Source organism: Protopterus annectens, chromosome 14.part0 (genome assembly GCF_019279795.1).
Source record: "Protopterus annectens isolate FY-2018-M chromosome 14.part0, PAN1.0, whole genome shotgun sequence".
Taxonomy (NCBI): domain Eukaryota; kingdom Metazoa; phylum Chordata; order Ceratodontiformes; family Protopteridae; genus Protopterus; species Protopterus annectens.
The window spans coordinates 918762609-918778514 of record NC_056748.1 but is presented as its reverse complement, the minus strand read 5'-3'; the positions used below and the strand labels follow the sequence as shown (position 1 = coordinate 918778514).

Here is a 15906-nt window from a genome sequence, read left to right as displayed (position 1 = left end):
TTCACACATTTTTTCATAGGTCTGTAGTTGTGAATGGAGAGGTGGATTAAAAGTACTAGTGACTCAGACTTTTTTCCTGTGTGATATTGTTGCTGAACATGATGTTAAGGTTAAGCTTCCTAGTGTACATTTTCAAATCAATATGGACTTCAGTAAGATTAGCTCTTTTACTGATCACAAATGTATTGCCCTTTGAAAAGAGGTCAGCATGTTCTTGATGAACTTGTATAGAACTAAAATTGTAAACAAAAAAGTCACCTGTTTCATTGTATACCAGTTGGCACATTGGATTTTCTTCCAAAGGTATGTTATCTCCCATTAGTGTTTCTAAAATTTATTTTTGTATCCAGTTTTTGGCCATTGGCTGGGTTGTATTGGTGAGGACGTGTCCATTCTTGGTAACGTTGATTTAGATGTTTGCCTTTTAGGCATTCTGATCTCTGTAAAGGGGGATGTTCAGATTCAATGTTATGTTGTTGTAGTGCAGTATCACATTCAATCTGCTCCAGGTGCATGTCCACTTGTAGATGATTGTCACGTGTTGGTCTATATCCTTATTCTTGTGATAATGGTGGAATAGGATATGCTTTGTTATTAGCATAATAAATTCTATCCCTCTCAAGTGTTTTCATCTTACACACATTCAAAGTAGTAATTTGAATGTCTATAGAATGGAAAATTACACCAACTAGTAAACATCAAAATCCATGAACTGATGTACTAATAAACTGTATAAAACAAAACAAATAAAATGCTGCCCAGATATCAGTGCATCATGGGCAATAACAGAAAAAAGTTCTTTAATGTCAACTGTCGCAAACAGACCATTTCTTAAAAAAGGTAGGCCAGCCATATTTTCCAAAAAATTCCAAGAATCTTTGAGCAAATGTTTCTTGTATTTGTAAAAGTGCTTGAGCCTCAAGTCCACCAATTTAGCAAATGGCTCAGTTTTAGAGCCCACAGACGCAACTATAGCTCTTAAAGGGGAAGGGTTGATAATTGATTTATGAATCTTTGGGATCCCAAAAAATTGCTGGGATCCTGGGGTTCCTGACCATGAGAAACTTGTGGATTTTACTATCATAACCACATTTTCGATGTTTAAATCAATGTTGTGATAAGCAATGTTGATTTCATTGTGAATAGCATTGGAAAAGAAATCCCCATTGTTAAGATATTTTAACATTTTAGATGAATATAGATGTTTGTCCATCAAAATGACCCCCCACCTTGTCAAGTTTCATTATACGGAGATCTTTGTTGTCAAGCAGAAATAACATCAATTCTCCTTCTTCAGGAGTTAAATTATAAGACATCCATCACTTAGTGTCATACCACTCCCTAATATTCCTTTCACAAAGGAGTTTGAAAAGTTGTATAGGTGGTGCCAACTGACATACCTTTTTTTTTTTTAAAGAAATGGCCTGTTTGTGACAAATGGCATTAAAGGGGTCGACATGGGTACAGCATCAGAGCCCATTTTTACCAACATGGTGGTGGGAACCTGGGAAATGAACACTGTTTTTAAGTCTCAATTTTTTTTAAGGTGGTTAGCTACATGAAATATCTGAATGACATCTTCATCTTGTGGAAAGGAAACCTTGCTGACCTTGAAGAATTTGTGAGTGCTCTTAATCAATCTACTGATTTTTTAGAGTGCACTTCTGAGATCCATGAGGATTCTATTAATTTTTTGGATGTGTGTATATCCAAAAATAAGACGATAAACAGATGCAAGTCCAGCATTTATAGAAAGCAGACTTTTTGTAATGCTTATCTACATTTCAATAGTCAGTATCCTTTAAGGCAGAAGAGGAATTTTGTTAAGGGGCAGCTGATTCATCTAAGTAGGCTTGTCCCCACTGACCACATGTTTCAAAGTGAAGCTTTTTTGTTAAACAGCTTTTCAGTGATTGGGGCTACCTGCTGGAGGTGTTGGACAGTATTTATCATTGGGCCTTGGATAACCGGAACACAAATTATAGGGCCCTCATACGACATCCACTTCACTCCCAGTATAAATAGCATGATAGAACTCATGGATATTTCACCCAAGGTTTTGTGGTTGACTATAACAGACATTTTCATTCCCTCAGACATGTTATTAACAACCAGTGGAATGTGATATTTGGCTCCTCTGATATGAGTGATCAATTGGAATAAGAACCAAAGTTTGTTTATAAGAAAAGTAAAAATCTTAAATTCATTTTTGAACACAACAGGGACTGTCTTGATGTTATTCAGAATGCTGGTGTGGGAATATGTGGTACCTGTAGACAGTGCAGGTTTATTTTACAAGGCATTTTTTTCTTTGGCAGGGCACCCCAAATTATTATCTGTAAGAGGTAAATACAGTTGTGAAGTGAAAGAGGTAGTTTATGTGGCTTTTTGTTCTTCTTGTCCATTTTTTTATATTGGTAAGACTATTGGTAAATCAAAATGAAGCATACAGTGAATGCTTTGTATAAGCATTCAATAGTGTGTAAAGAATTTAAGAAATTTATGTTTACTACTTTGGAAAAAATTCCTGTGCCTATCAGAGGAGAAGACTGGGAGGTGAGGTTGGAGCAAAGTGAACTTTATTGGCAGCTGATTCTGAATACTGGGTTTACCCTGGCTTGAATTATTTTATTTCTATCAAACCTGCTTTGAAAGCTAAAGCTGCTATTATTTGATTTTATTATGACTTGTTTTTATATTTAAAAGATTGACATTTCATACTGATATATATTTTATATGAAATGGTTTCTATATATCATGCTTTTTAAAAAGAATGCATTTTACTTTTGCACTACGGCACTAAAGCACTTTATTATGTCATTAAATTTATGCACTTTTTTAGCACTGTCACTTTAAAAATTCTGCTGCCTGTGAGGCTTTTTAAATGTATCCAGTATGTAGTTACTTTTTTTCTGATGAAATTTCTTTGATCCTGGAATGAAAGTGCTAAAAACAAAACACTATTAAAACTTTCCTGTGACATATGGGAGGCTTTTTTTTTGTTTTATATAGAATGGAATATATGTGAATATTGCACTCTATATTGTTCATAGTTAATAATGTTCCATGATGTTTTTATCCAATCTCTTAATGTCTGCAGTGAGGCTTTTTATAAGTTTATGTTTAATGAGAAGCTCCATTAGCTCACATCTGTGCCTATCAAACATTTGTAGTAAATCATGATGTAACAGTAAATTATTTGTTAAGTCAGTGACCGTAAATTCACCCAAGGGGTGGCATCTATATCCCTCATGGACAGAGGCAGTCAGTGCTGATCACGGAATCGCTCTAACGACAACAATCTAACTATGGTCAGTTAGGTTAATCAGGTTATTACATGGCTAGGCTTGTAAAGACCCTAGGGTCATTAGCCTAGTGACCTCCTATAAACCTAATATACAACTAAATATTAAATTAAGTACAGTAAAGTTGTTGTTCTAACCACACAAGTTGTGAAAGTCACACAAAAGCTGGCATTCCTTTATATTGCGTGTGAATGAGCACAGTAACGTCTGTCACTCTTGTTTGCAGTCGCACCTCTTTTTAATGGTAAAGATCAGTAAGTCACAAATCAAGACAGGATTTAGATAAGCTCTCAATTGTTCTCTCTGCATTCTGTGTGAATTTATAGCTAACTACGTCCTTTGGGATGGCTACAGTTTGCCTGTCTAAAGCCTATCCCTTCTGAACAACAAACAGTGAAAATTATTGGTAAAATAATAAAATATAAATTGAAGTAAATCATCTTGTCTACAAGCTATCCCCTTCTTCTTACAAACAGTGAAAAACAGTAGCAAACCCCCATAAAATATAAATTCAAATAAAAACTTCTCTTACCAGGCAACTGTACCATCAATCACAAACCAATACAGGATTTTTGGATAAGCTTTGGACATGGACTCAATCTCATCTGAAAAGTATGGTTCAAAACTTTCTCTCACACCCTAAACCCCATTCAGTCCTCTCAATGGATGCATAAACAGGCTCACTCCATAGGGAAAAACAAACTTTAAGGATATCAAGATATATCACTTTAAGTTTTAAATGTTTTTAACAGTATTCCCTCATGGCATAACAACGAGCTTACTATTGGAATGTTTGCTTCAAAAATAATGGTAAAAAAGTACTTTTGACCTGATCTCAAGTTACAGCAATTTCTGTCCCTGGTTCTGTGGCATACAGGAATAAAGCCCTGTCTACGATTCAGGCAACTCAAAATTGATGAAAAGGTGGGATGCTGGAAGAGCCAGGCAGGGGCTGATGTGAATGAGTGGTTTATACATTCTCAGCTCTCTAGAAGCAACAGGGAAATGGTAGTCCCAGTCAGGTATGGGCCTTAAAACCAGGTGAAGTTCGATTGACACCTTTTTGATCATCAAAACAATTAAAAAAAACAAAAAACAAAACAAACATCAAGCTCCACTCGAGTAACCCACATGTGTGACCTCAACCTGGTCTGTGACATCGCTAGGACTTGGCAGGACAGATATGTGTCCCAGAGACTCCCCCTTTTGTAGAATAGATGCCCTCTCCACGTAAAGCAGAGTACCTCATTAACCCTTTTTAAGCACAACCTGGATAACTGGATGGGGAACAGGAAATACACCCCTGGGATTCCAACTGTGTCCCTGCTGGACAGTGGCATAGGGTGCTGACTTGTTAGAACATGGGCTAAATTATTTGCTAGGCTTGTAAGGGCCTCAGGGCCAATAGCCTAGTAACTTCCTATGATTCTATGAAAAACTATTTTTGCACACCCGCCCCCCCATATTTCAACTCTGACATTGCAACCACACTATACCAAAATGTCGCACAGAAAGAAGCCAGTACAAGCTATCACCTGATTTGGATCAGCTGTGCCACCTTTTTATCTTTTTGACAACTTGATCTGTTCACCACTTGTCTGTAACCCATATCTACCAATATCCATATGTACATCTAGTTGCTGTCTGTAAGAGCAAAAGTTCTTACAGGCTTCTTTTTCAGCCTTTCTGCTGCTTTCTGTGCAAGCATGTTGAACAGCAGGGTCTGGTAATTTGCCCTTAAGAGAAATTAGACAAAAGAATTGTGTGATATGTACTCAGGGTAGCGAAGAAGAAACTAAAAGATATAGTTGTGGAATCACTGGTGTATACATTATTAGTAGGGAAATCTGCCCCCTGCAATAATATATATTATTACTTTTTGTGCTTCGATCTTTTGGGATTGCATCATTACTTGAGTTGGGAAAGATGTTCTTTCCCAAGAATTGGGTGATGTTGGAGTTGGAACATATAATTAGTAGGGGAGCTGCAGTTTCCTGTCGACTTTTTATTTTTTCATGTTGACATTAGCAATACTGACATCTGGCTGTTTCAATGGGTACATGTCAGTACATCGACAAGTTAGAAGATAGACATCCACTTCACCGACACATGTTTTAGTAAGTGTGGCAGTGTTATGCATGTGTGGTAGGCATGATTAGCGAAATTTAAACTTCTTACCTGTTAAATGTCCGTGATTTGCGGTGTCGATTATTTCATGTGTCGGTGAAGTGGATGTCGATCTTCTAACTTGTCGATGTACTGACATGTACCCGTTTCAATACATATATATATATATATATATATATATATATATATATATATATATATATATATATATGACTATAATTCTTAAGATCACCAATGAACATCGATCGACCAGTAATGTGTTGAACCAGCTCATCGGCAGTCATTATTTAAAAAAAGAAAACACTGAACTAAAGTAATTGCAAATGAAACAAATGTGTTACATTTGTGATCATCTAAAATAACCATAGACTTTGCTTTAACATGGGGAGGCTTCACCCCCCCCCCTCCCCACACCCCTGAAGATTAAATATTCTAACTCCATTGTCATACAACCATGGAGAAAGAGGTAAACTTACCTGTATTACAGCTGAACTGTTATAGTTAGACCACTTGCACCAAAGATAAAAATTACCAAAAAAGCAGCGAGAGATAAATGCTTGCCAAACTGTTAGGTTATTTTATATTAGTGATTAGTTTGATGATGCAAATGCCTTTAAAAATGTCGTGTGAATAAGAATTTCTCATAGCATTAAGACAGAAAAAAAACTTTTGTTAGACAGTTAACAAGGCACTGATGGGCAATTAATGTTGTACGAAAAGAGGTAGACTGCAACAGTAATACAGGCAGATTATTTATTATGTGGTAGTTCAGAAGTGTGAGCAGTGACTTACTTAAAAAAACTGTGGTATGGAATGTGAGAGCCCAGTCAGGGTTAAGTTGTGAAGGAATCATCTGGACTATAGAACTGGAGTCAGGGCCTTGGTGAGGCCTACAGACTGGATTTCTAAGATAGCCTAATTCCTGGAAGGGCTGTGTAGACTGCAAATAGCAGTAGAAAGTAACAAAAAGTGCTCTTTTGTTTTCACTTTAAACTGCAAAACCAAACAGGCAAATATTTTGATTTAACCAACAGGACACACTCACTTTTTAGATGAGCTTTATATATACTTATGTGCATTAGTTGATTTTAAGTTTATTTCTTATTTTTAAAGTTTAATGCATTAATTGTTTGTATTCTTTTAATACATAATTGCTTAATTGGTTGATTTGCTAGTTGAATTTCTGTATAAACTGCTGTGTGTGTGACTGCATTTTTATACTGACGTCTGAAGAAGCAGCAAGAGCTGTGAAAGTGCTTATGTTGTTTTAAAATAAAAGATTGTTCGTTTTATGCTTAGAGCCTGGTGTCATCTCATCATTCTACTTTTTTGGACTGAAATATTTTGATTTGTTGGGTGCATTAGTGAAATAAACCTTTATTTTGTATAAAGGAGTGTCTCTAGAGCTTCCTTGTACTTACAAAATACGCGTCAGTACCAGAGTTATGCAGTTAAAAAACTAGATAAAATAAATGATGTGCCAGATGTACACAAGGCAGCAAGGAAGAGACTATAGGATGTAGTAAAGAGGACTAAGGAAGAAGCAGAAAAAGGAGACAAGCAGATGTGAGTGGGTAAACAATGATTGAAGCAATTAGCTATGTTATAACAAATGGAACTACTAATATGAGTTGTGAAACTCGTGGATTAAAACACCAATTATACAACAACCCCCCAGTAATATTTCAAAACGTGCACGCTGATTGGTCAGCATGCACATTGTAAATCAGACTTATACTAATGGAAAAAGGTCCGGTCACCCGGACTTTTTCCATTAGTATAAGGTTTTTTTACAGCAACAGAGAACGCAAGATCTCCGTTGCTTTTTAGACACTGTCTCGCTATGTTAAAGGAGTTTAGCATAGCGAGACAGCTTTAAAAAAAGCAGCTGAGATTCTCCGTTGCTTTTTTAAAGTTGTCTCGCTATGTTAAACTCCTTTAACATAGCGAGACACTTTGTAAAAAGCAACAGAGATCTTGCTTTCTCTGTTGCTTCCACCCACAGCTCTGATGTACTGCGTAAGCATATGCATGCGCAGTAAATGAGAACTGACGCAGAATACCAGACAGCTGTGGAAGGGCAGCACAGAGGCATTATACAATGCCATTATTTAAGAAAAGTAAGTATTTTTTTTCTTAAATAATGTCATTGTATAATAGCAATAACCCACTTCTGGGCATGGATAATGCTGGATTTACCCACGGTTGTCTTTGTTTGGCCACTCGGGCTTCACCCTAGTGACCAAACCACACTAACCATGGGTAAATCCAGCATTACCCACACCCAGGCGTAGGTTATTGCTTAATTAACTTAGAAGTGTGCTTAATATTACTCTGGAGGTTGGATAGAAGGTCACACTATTTTAGTTGCCCCACTACTGTCGCTGCAGGCACCTCACTAATTTTTACAATAAAGTGCCACAGAGAGTTAGTAAAAATGTTAAGATAAAAGCTAATTTGAAAAACTAAACAGCTTTCAAATGCAGAACACTAATAGTATGGCACTTTCAGCAGGACTGGTCTAGGAGTGAAACATAGTTATAGCTGATGTTGCAGAAATTAAGAAAAAAAATACACTGACACACATACATACATATTAGAGATCTCAGAGGTGCTGGAAAAATTAGTTAAATGTAATAGGTTAATATCATCTACACTTATGAAATCAGCTGAAAGCACAAGATACTATATTATATGACTTAAATCTTGCAGCAGACTGGCACTTAAACTGCTTAGTTTGGATGATCTGCAAATAAAGGAAGCCATATTTTGGTCAGAGCATGAGTTGGAAGATTCCAGTACTAGTAAAACCCTGTAGCATACTGCTAAACTTCTTACTGCAAGAATTCTGGATGCAGTCAAAAATAATGGGGGAAAGGCCCAAAATCAGGGATAGACTAACAGGCTTTACATTTGTATGTATTTTCTGAAGGATAGTAAGTCCAAAACTCAAATGTGTGTCATTATTTGGGTGCCTTCAATCCTTGATGTTTTGTCAGCAAACCACAATTTTTACGAGGAAGAGAAAATAATTTGGATATTCTGTACACTTATTCTCTGTGGGTACTGAGTAAGGACAGAAATGTTACAGAACTATGTCTTTTTCTTTGTTTTACACTGTATTACAAATCAGAGATCTACAAACATTAGCTGATTGACACTGGTAAGTTCTTATGTTGTTCTTCTTTCGGCTTTTCCCGGTTAGGGGTCGCCACAGCGGAAATGGCAAAAAACTGCAATGCTATGAAGCTGGAATATGTTACTCTAACCCTGGTTTTGCTTTTAATTTAACAGAATGAATCCATTCTGGAGAGAGAAGACCCTGACCTGCCCCCATGTTTGGAACAAACTGTTCTTGTGTGGATTCCATTAGGATTTCTGTGGATCTTTGCTCCCTGGCAGTTAAGAGACCTCTTCAGCCACAGAAGTAGTGTATATTGTAGTAAACTGTATATTGCAAAACAGGTAGGAAGCATGCTTTCTGTTTTTTTCTATGCATTTTTAATTTTCTGTTAGTCATGGGATTGTTTTGCTTCATTGTAAAATTCTTGTAATATGCTAACTGTACAAATTTACAAAGTACATTGCAATGCTAAGTATTCAAAAGAAATAATGGACTTTACTATTAGTAAAGATGTCCTTCTATTCATATGCTGCAGTATTCAACACATAACGGAGTCCCACCTCAGGGTGACTTGTATGTCTGGCCAGTATCCAAAAGCCTTCATGGTAATGCGAGGTACATGCTGCAACGCAACACATTATGCATATGCTAGCCATAAAGAGATGCTGGGTGTAAAGCAGACATCAGCACGCACCTACCTCAGAACTTTTCTGCCTCCTGTCTGATCTCCTGCTCCAGACATTCGCTCACCAGATTTGTTGTGTTCAAGTTTCAGATAAGTCCCCTTTGGGGTTTTTTCTTATTAAAAATTTTTGCTGCTTGTTGTTGAGTTCATGTCAGGTAGGAAGGGCAAGTGTCAGTGTGGAAGGCAGATTCATAAAGATGACCACAAGCTTTGTCTCTTTTGTTTAGGTCCAGACCATGTCCACACCGAGTGCCCTATTTGTAAATTCTTTGTCTCTAAGACCCTCAGTAGTCTGCTTGCTTACCTTAAGTTATATTTAGAAAACCAGCAACTCAAATATTTAGTGTGGAATGAATGTGATATTGGGACATTTAGATGAGCCTGCATTGAAGAAGGTCAAAAAGTCATGGCTTGAACCTTCAGCTGCGCCCTCTCTTCCAGTCGTTGGTCTCCAGGGACCATGCCAGAAATAGTGAATGTACCTGCTGAAGGGCACCACAATAGAGGCCCCGAAGGAGTCTGCTGGCATGTCCATGAGGGAAAGGCAGGGGTCCAATCAGGGTGACAAGGGGAACCCAGGCTCATTATATATGAGGGCCCTCATGGTGCCACACAGATCACTGTGCATGAAGATGTTCTTTCGGATATCTTCGAATATAGGCTGATGTCTGGACCATCCACATTCCATCGCATGAAAGCCCCTAAAAAGAAAAAGGAAAAGACTAAGCATGTGTCTCCCGCTATCCCTCAGCAGGCCTCTGACTGGGAAGCCTTTTCTCAGAGTCTCTTCAATGCCTTTATGGTCCTTTGCCAATCCTCCCCTCTTCTTCTGTTCCTCTGCAGCCCGAATTTTCTACCACATCCTTTAAAAGAACATCTGTGGATACTTCCTCAGAGGAGGAGGATTCTTCAGGAGAGGAGTCTCTAGCCTCCCCAGAGGAGGAATCTAATGGTACAGACTCCCCTGGTGAGGATATATCCTTTGGAGAGACTATTCTTAAGATGAAAGAATTTTTTAACTGGGGCTGCTCCCAAGTCTCGGAGATTAAGAAGAGGTATTATGAACTCTTGCAGAAGGACTCTGCTTCTCCTTCTGCTATCCCTTCCATCCTACCTGCCTTTCTGGATGTTTTCTCTGCCTCCTCCAAATGCCCAGATCCTCAGCTTCCTGCCCCCAAGCATCCTGACAGATTCTATAAAGATCCTGAGGACTCTAAATTCCTGCTCAAGGCTCCTGCTGCTGATCCAGCTACCATTTATGTGTCCATTGATAAGGATTTACAACTTCTACCAAGCACTTCCTTGCAACCCTCTGATAAGGAAAGTAAGGTCATGGAAAGTTTGGGTGAGAAGGTCTATAATTCTGCTACTTTGGCCTTCCATGCAATAAACTATCAGACCCACACAGCAAAGTACTCTTTGGGAGACATTCCAGATTCCCCAGCAAAATCAGAACAAGCAACTTTCTTTTATTCTATTGCACAGCTGATGAGGCACTCCATAAAGTGCAGTTATTATGCTGCTGATGTCTCTGCTAGGGCAGCTGCCTTTGGGTCTGTTCAGAGAAGATATTCTTGGCTTATGCTACAGCCTTTGCCTGAAGATTTCAAGGCCAAATTGCTAGATGCACCTTTGGATAATGAAGCCTTGTTTGGGACCTCAGCTGCAGAGCTCTTTAAGTCTCTTGAGGAGAAAGGAAAGGAGTTACAAGATATTAAACATATTCTTGTTTCCCAAGTCCCAAGGTTCCAAAGAAATTATCCAGTAAATACTGTTTTCATTAGGAAACCTCCTCTGTATTCTTCTTCATCTAAGAGAAAGAAGGGGCCTAGAAAGCCAGATTTTTCTACGTCTGCTTCTTCTACCCCTGCCTCTAAACAGTCCTTTTAGTCCCAACTCAAGCCAGGTAGTCTCTGACTATCAGGCCACAGGGCCATCCACCCCCATATCCCATCACCTCAGTTAGTCCCTTGCTGCTTGGAATCTGATTACTCAGGACTCTTGGTTACTGTCCATTATCAAAACAGGATATTTTATGGTTTGGGAAAAATTCCCGTCATTCAGAGGAATTCCACCACCCCTCAAAGATCAGTTGAGTTTCTTTCCTCAGGTCATTATGGACCTGACCTCTCAGGGAACTATTGAAGAAATTCCATCTTCCCAACAAGGGAAGGGGTTTTACTCCAGGATGTTTCTGGTCCCCAGGAAAGATGGTCGCTGGAGACCCATCCTGGACCTTTCCCATTTAAATGCTGCTTTGCTCAAAGTCCCTTCTTTCTGTACGTTGACTCTACCTTTCCTCCTACCCCTAATTCTCCCGCATGGGTTCATGGTATCTCGGGATATAAAAGATGCTTACCTTTACATTCCTACCCACCCAAGTTGCAGGACATTTTAAAATTTTCTGTGGCTTCCTGGCATTTTCAGTTTTGTGCTTTGCCATTTGGTCTCTTTACAGCACAAAAAGTCTTCCCAAAGTCCTTGGCCACTATTATAGCTTTCTGCAGAACACAGGAAATTCAAATTTTACCTTACCTAGTCAATCTTCTGACTCAGGTTCAGTCCCCAAATCTTCAAGAAAATGTCTCCTTCACTATTGCTCTTCTATAGAGTTTAGGGCTCACTATACATTTTCAGAAGTCTTCTCTCATTCCTTTACAGGATCACATTTTTCCTGGGATGCAGGATACAAACGGACAAAATGCTAGCCTCTCTTCGAGAGGAGAAAGTTTTGTTCCTGACTTCCTTCTTTCAGACCATTCTTCCCCTCCAGTCCTTGACAGCCAGGGGTTTTCTTCGTCTATTAGGGTACATGCCATCCACTATCTCCATGATATCCTTTGCAAGCTTAGACATGAGAAAGTTGCAATGGTATCCTAGAACAGTGTGGGTGCAACACTTACACCACTTAGAGTTTCTGATTCCACTCCTGCCTTGCTTACAAAGGGAACTAGAATAGTGTATCCTCCAGGTAAACAGAAACCTGGGCCTACCACTGCAACCACCTCTTCCTTCCCAAGAGTTATTCACAGACCTTTCAGACACAGGTTGGGGTGCAACTCTCCAAGCCTGGAGAGTCAGAGATGTCTCCCAAGTAGGCCAAAGAACATATCAATGTGAAGACGATGAGGGCTCTGATTCTGGCAGTACAAAATTTCAAGAGCAACCTTGCTCTAGGGGTGCTGCAGTGGTTCACAGACAATATCACTGCTCTTTGATACATCAACAAGTAGAGGGGAATGAAGTCCTACATTCTATGCAGACTAGCCCTACTGGCTTGGGAATTAGCCTTACAGAGTCAAATCTCCATACAGGTGGTTTATCTACCCTCATCCCAGAACACAGTGACAGACTCTTTAATCAGGTCCCTGACTCAATCCCATGAGTAGATGTTGCACAGGAATGTGTTTCTGGATCTAATCCCTCATTGGGGTATGCCTCAGATAGATCTGTTTGGCTCCCCCATGAACAGAAAACTTCCAAAATTTTGTGCCAGCATCCCACATCCCTTGGTGTGAATAGTGGATGCTCTGTCTTTCTCCTGGAAGAGTATGGTTCTGTATGCATTCTCCCCCTTGCCTATGTTACAGAAGGTCCACCTGAAGATTCAGCAGGATCAACCAAAAATCTTGCTGGTGGCTCCCTTTTGGCCAAGGCAGCACTGGTTCCCCCTACTCTTGCACCTAGCCAGGGGCAATCACCAAAAGTTACCCCATAGGATGGATTTGTTCCCACAGAACAAGTGAACGCTAGTACATCCACATTTGTTAGGGGATAGGGTTTTAACCATTACAGACACCTTTTTTCAGAGGACGTGCTTAAATGTTTTGCCAGAGGCCAGAAAACCTGCAACTAGGAAATCCTACATTTCCAAATAGAAAAGGTTTTCCATCTGGTGTCGAAAAAAGGACCTGCAACTGATGTCAGTTGATATCGGATGGTTTTGTCCTATCTGTGTGAAATGACGATGTCTGGGTTGTCCTATTCTTTGTGAAGGCTCACCTTTCAGCCATCTCTGCTTGTCTGCCTATTACTCCACCTTTGGCCTCCAGGTTAGAGGTAAAACTATTCCTTAAAAGTGTCCTTCATATCAGACCTCCAAGGAAACCAATACCCTCTCCTTGGATCTCAATTTTGTGCTGTAGAAGCTTACACTGGCACCCTTTGATCCGGCAATTACCTCTGCTTGAAGGGTTTCAGAGTTACAAACCCTGATGTCTATTCCCCCCTTTACTGTCTACAGTAGAGACAGGGTCTCCCTGCGTACAAGCCCTACCTTTATGCCTAAAGTGGTAAATGAGTTATCTTTAAGTCAGTCCATTAACCTTCCTACCTTTTTTCCTTCACATCAGTGTCCCAATGAGAGTATCCTGCACACCTTAGATGTGCACAGACAACTCAGATATTACCTTGACAAGACTAAGCATATTTGCAAATCAGACTTCCTGTTTGTCTCTTATCACCCAAGAGCTCTGGGAAGTCAGTTTCCAAGCAAACTATTTTCAACTGGATTTGTAAGGCCATTTTGTTTTATTTGTCAAATGGAAAGACACTTGCTTCCCCAGTGAAGGCTCACTCCATCAAAGCAGGGTCCTCCACGGGGGCATTTTTTAGAGGTATGGACACTGGATCCAATCTGGAGGCAGCTACATGGTCCTCTGTCCATACTTTCACAAAACACTACAAAGCCTGATACCATCTCTAAATCTAGAGCTGGGTTTGCAAGAGCAATCCTACATGGATTTATTGAGAAAGTATGACTATTCCTCCACCCTACCTGTCCCAAGCTTGAGCTTTGGCATTCTCCCTTATGTTCATAGGTTCATAGGTTCATAGGTTCATACTAGGCTATCTGCCCGAGGGCATTTACAAGCCTAGCCCATAGTTTTGTGGCTTACGCCACCCCTTTAGTATGGGGAACTATACCCATTATTTTGCTGTGCCTCTGTTGAGCAGTGACACTGAGGTAATCCCTGGGGTATATCTGCGATCTCCCATCCATTGGTCAAGATTTCTCTTGAACAAGGCCAGCGAGGTGCTCTGCCTCACATATACCGGGATTTTATTCCACAGCATAGGAGTCTTTGGGTGATGAACCTATCCCTCCAGCATGGCCTATTAATAGCCGTGTCAAGGTTTAAGTCTCCCGCCTTGTGGCTCTGACGGATCTAGATTTTTTGAGGTGAAGCATATTCATCAAATCTGGGTTTGACATGGCCTTGTATGTTAGGCAAAGGTCACCTCTGAGCAAGCGGTTTACTGAATAGAGCTGGAGTTCTTTCAGTCGGGCAGCATAGGACAGATGTTTGAGACCCTTTATCCTTTTGGTGAGGAACTTTGTGGCCTCTCCAGCTGCTGCAAGTGTCGGGTCAGATACATTCCGAATGGGGCATTGTACTCAATCATTGGTCTGATGAGTGATGAGTATAGGGAGACTATGACCTCCTTGATCTAGATGAGAATCCTTCATGATAAGGTGGGCAATGTAGAAGGTCTTCCTAACTACTTTAGCTACATGGGTGTCGAATGACAGACTACTATCAACCTGGGTCCCCAGGTCCCTGATAACTTCTTCTGTACTCAGTGGATTGCCACCTATTTGGTAGCTAGGGTAACCTTGTTTTTCCCGAAGGGTATGACTATGCATTTTGGCATTTAACTTTAGGCCATGGCTCTGGCACCAGTTATCCATTTCTGTGAGACCCTTCTGAAGGATATCTGTGTCAGATGTGTCTACTATGGCGCCCAGTTTGCAGTCATCTGCAAACTTTGTCAGCCATAACCCTCCTGTGTTTGCTTGTCTGAAAAGTAGATGCCAAACAAGAGTGGGCCAAGGACTGAACCCTGTGGTACACAGCTTGTGACAGGCTTTGAGTCTGACATGGCGCCAGCAACTCTGACCCTGTGGGTTCTGTCACTCAGCCAGTTTGCAACCCATCTTGTGATGTATGGGTTAACATTTAAGCTGATGAGTTTTTCAATGATACCCAAGTGGGTATTGTATCAAGGCCTTCGCCAGATCGAGGTTGGCTGTATGGACTGCTTTTGCCTCATCAATGGCTTTGGTGACTGTTTCGAAACAGTCAACCAAGTTTAGAAGGCATGATCTGGGTGTGACAAAGCCAAACTGGGATGGATGGAAAGGCTGCAAATTTCCTATGGCTTTATTTATGAGGGCGATTATGACTCTCTCCATGGCTTTGCAGATAAGGCTTGTCAAGCTAATGGGCGGTAATTTCCAGGGTCGGTGGAGGCACCGCCTTTGTGAAGTGGGACCACAGTTGCAGTGCCACCCTGGGTATGTATCCAGAGGTAAGACTATGATTAAACAGCTGTCCTAGCTGTGGGTTTAATTCCTCATTGAGTTCGTGGAGCACACAGGGGACACCATCAGGTCCCATGGATGCTGTGTTTTTTGCTTTGGAGAGCAGTTCTCACTTGGGCGTTGGAGATGTTTGGGGGGCTGCAATCGCTTGGTATAGATATCTCTCCTTTTGGGGAGGGAGAAGTTTGCACTGAACCTGTCAGCCAGTATGTTGGCAATGTCTGTAGGATCAGTAATCTTCACATCATTTTGAACTAGTTCTGAGCATATCTGGGAGTTTCCTCCCAGGTTTCTAACATAGCTAAAGAAGGCCTTATGATTGTCTTTTGAGTCTTTAGCT

General features: G+C 40.2%; 1 protein-coding gene across 1 annotated transcript in view; it reads left to right on the top strand.

Moving 5' to 3' along the window:
* Nucleotides 1-15906, top strand: part of ABCC2 (ATP binding cassette subfamily C member 2) — an 833283-nt gene that overhangs the window by 109067 nt on the left and 708310 nt on the right. The window contains exon 2 of the mRNA XM_044055642.1: nt 8727-8897. Coding sequence (XP_043911577.1) covers nt 8727-8897 — 171 coding nt within the window. The remainder of the gene's footprint in view (nt 1-8726; nt 8898-15906) is intronic.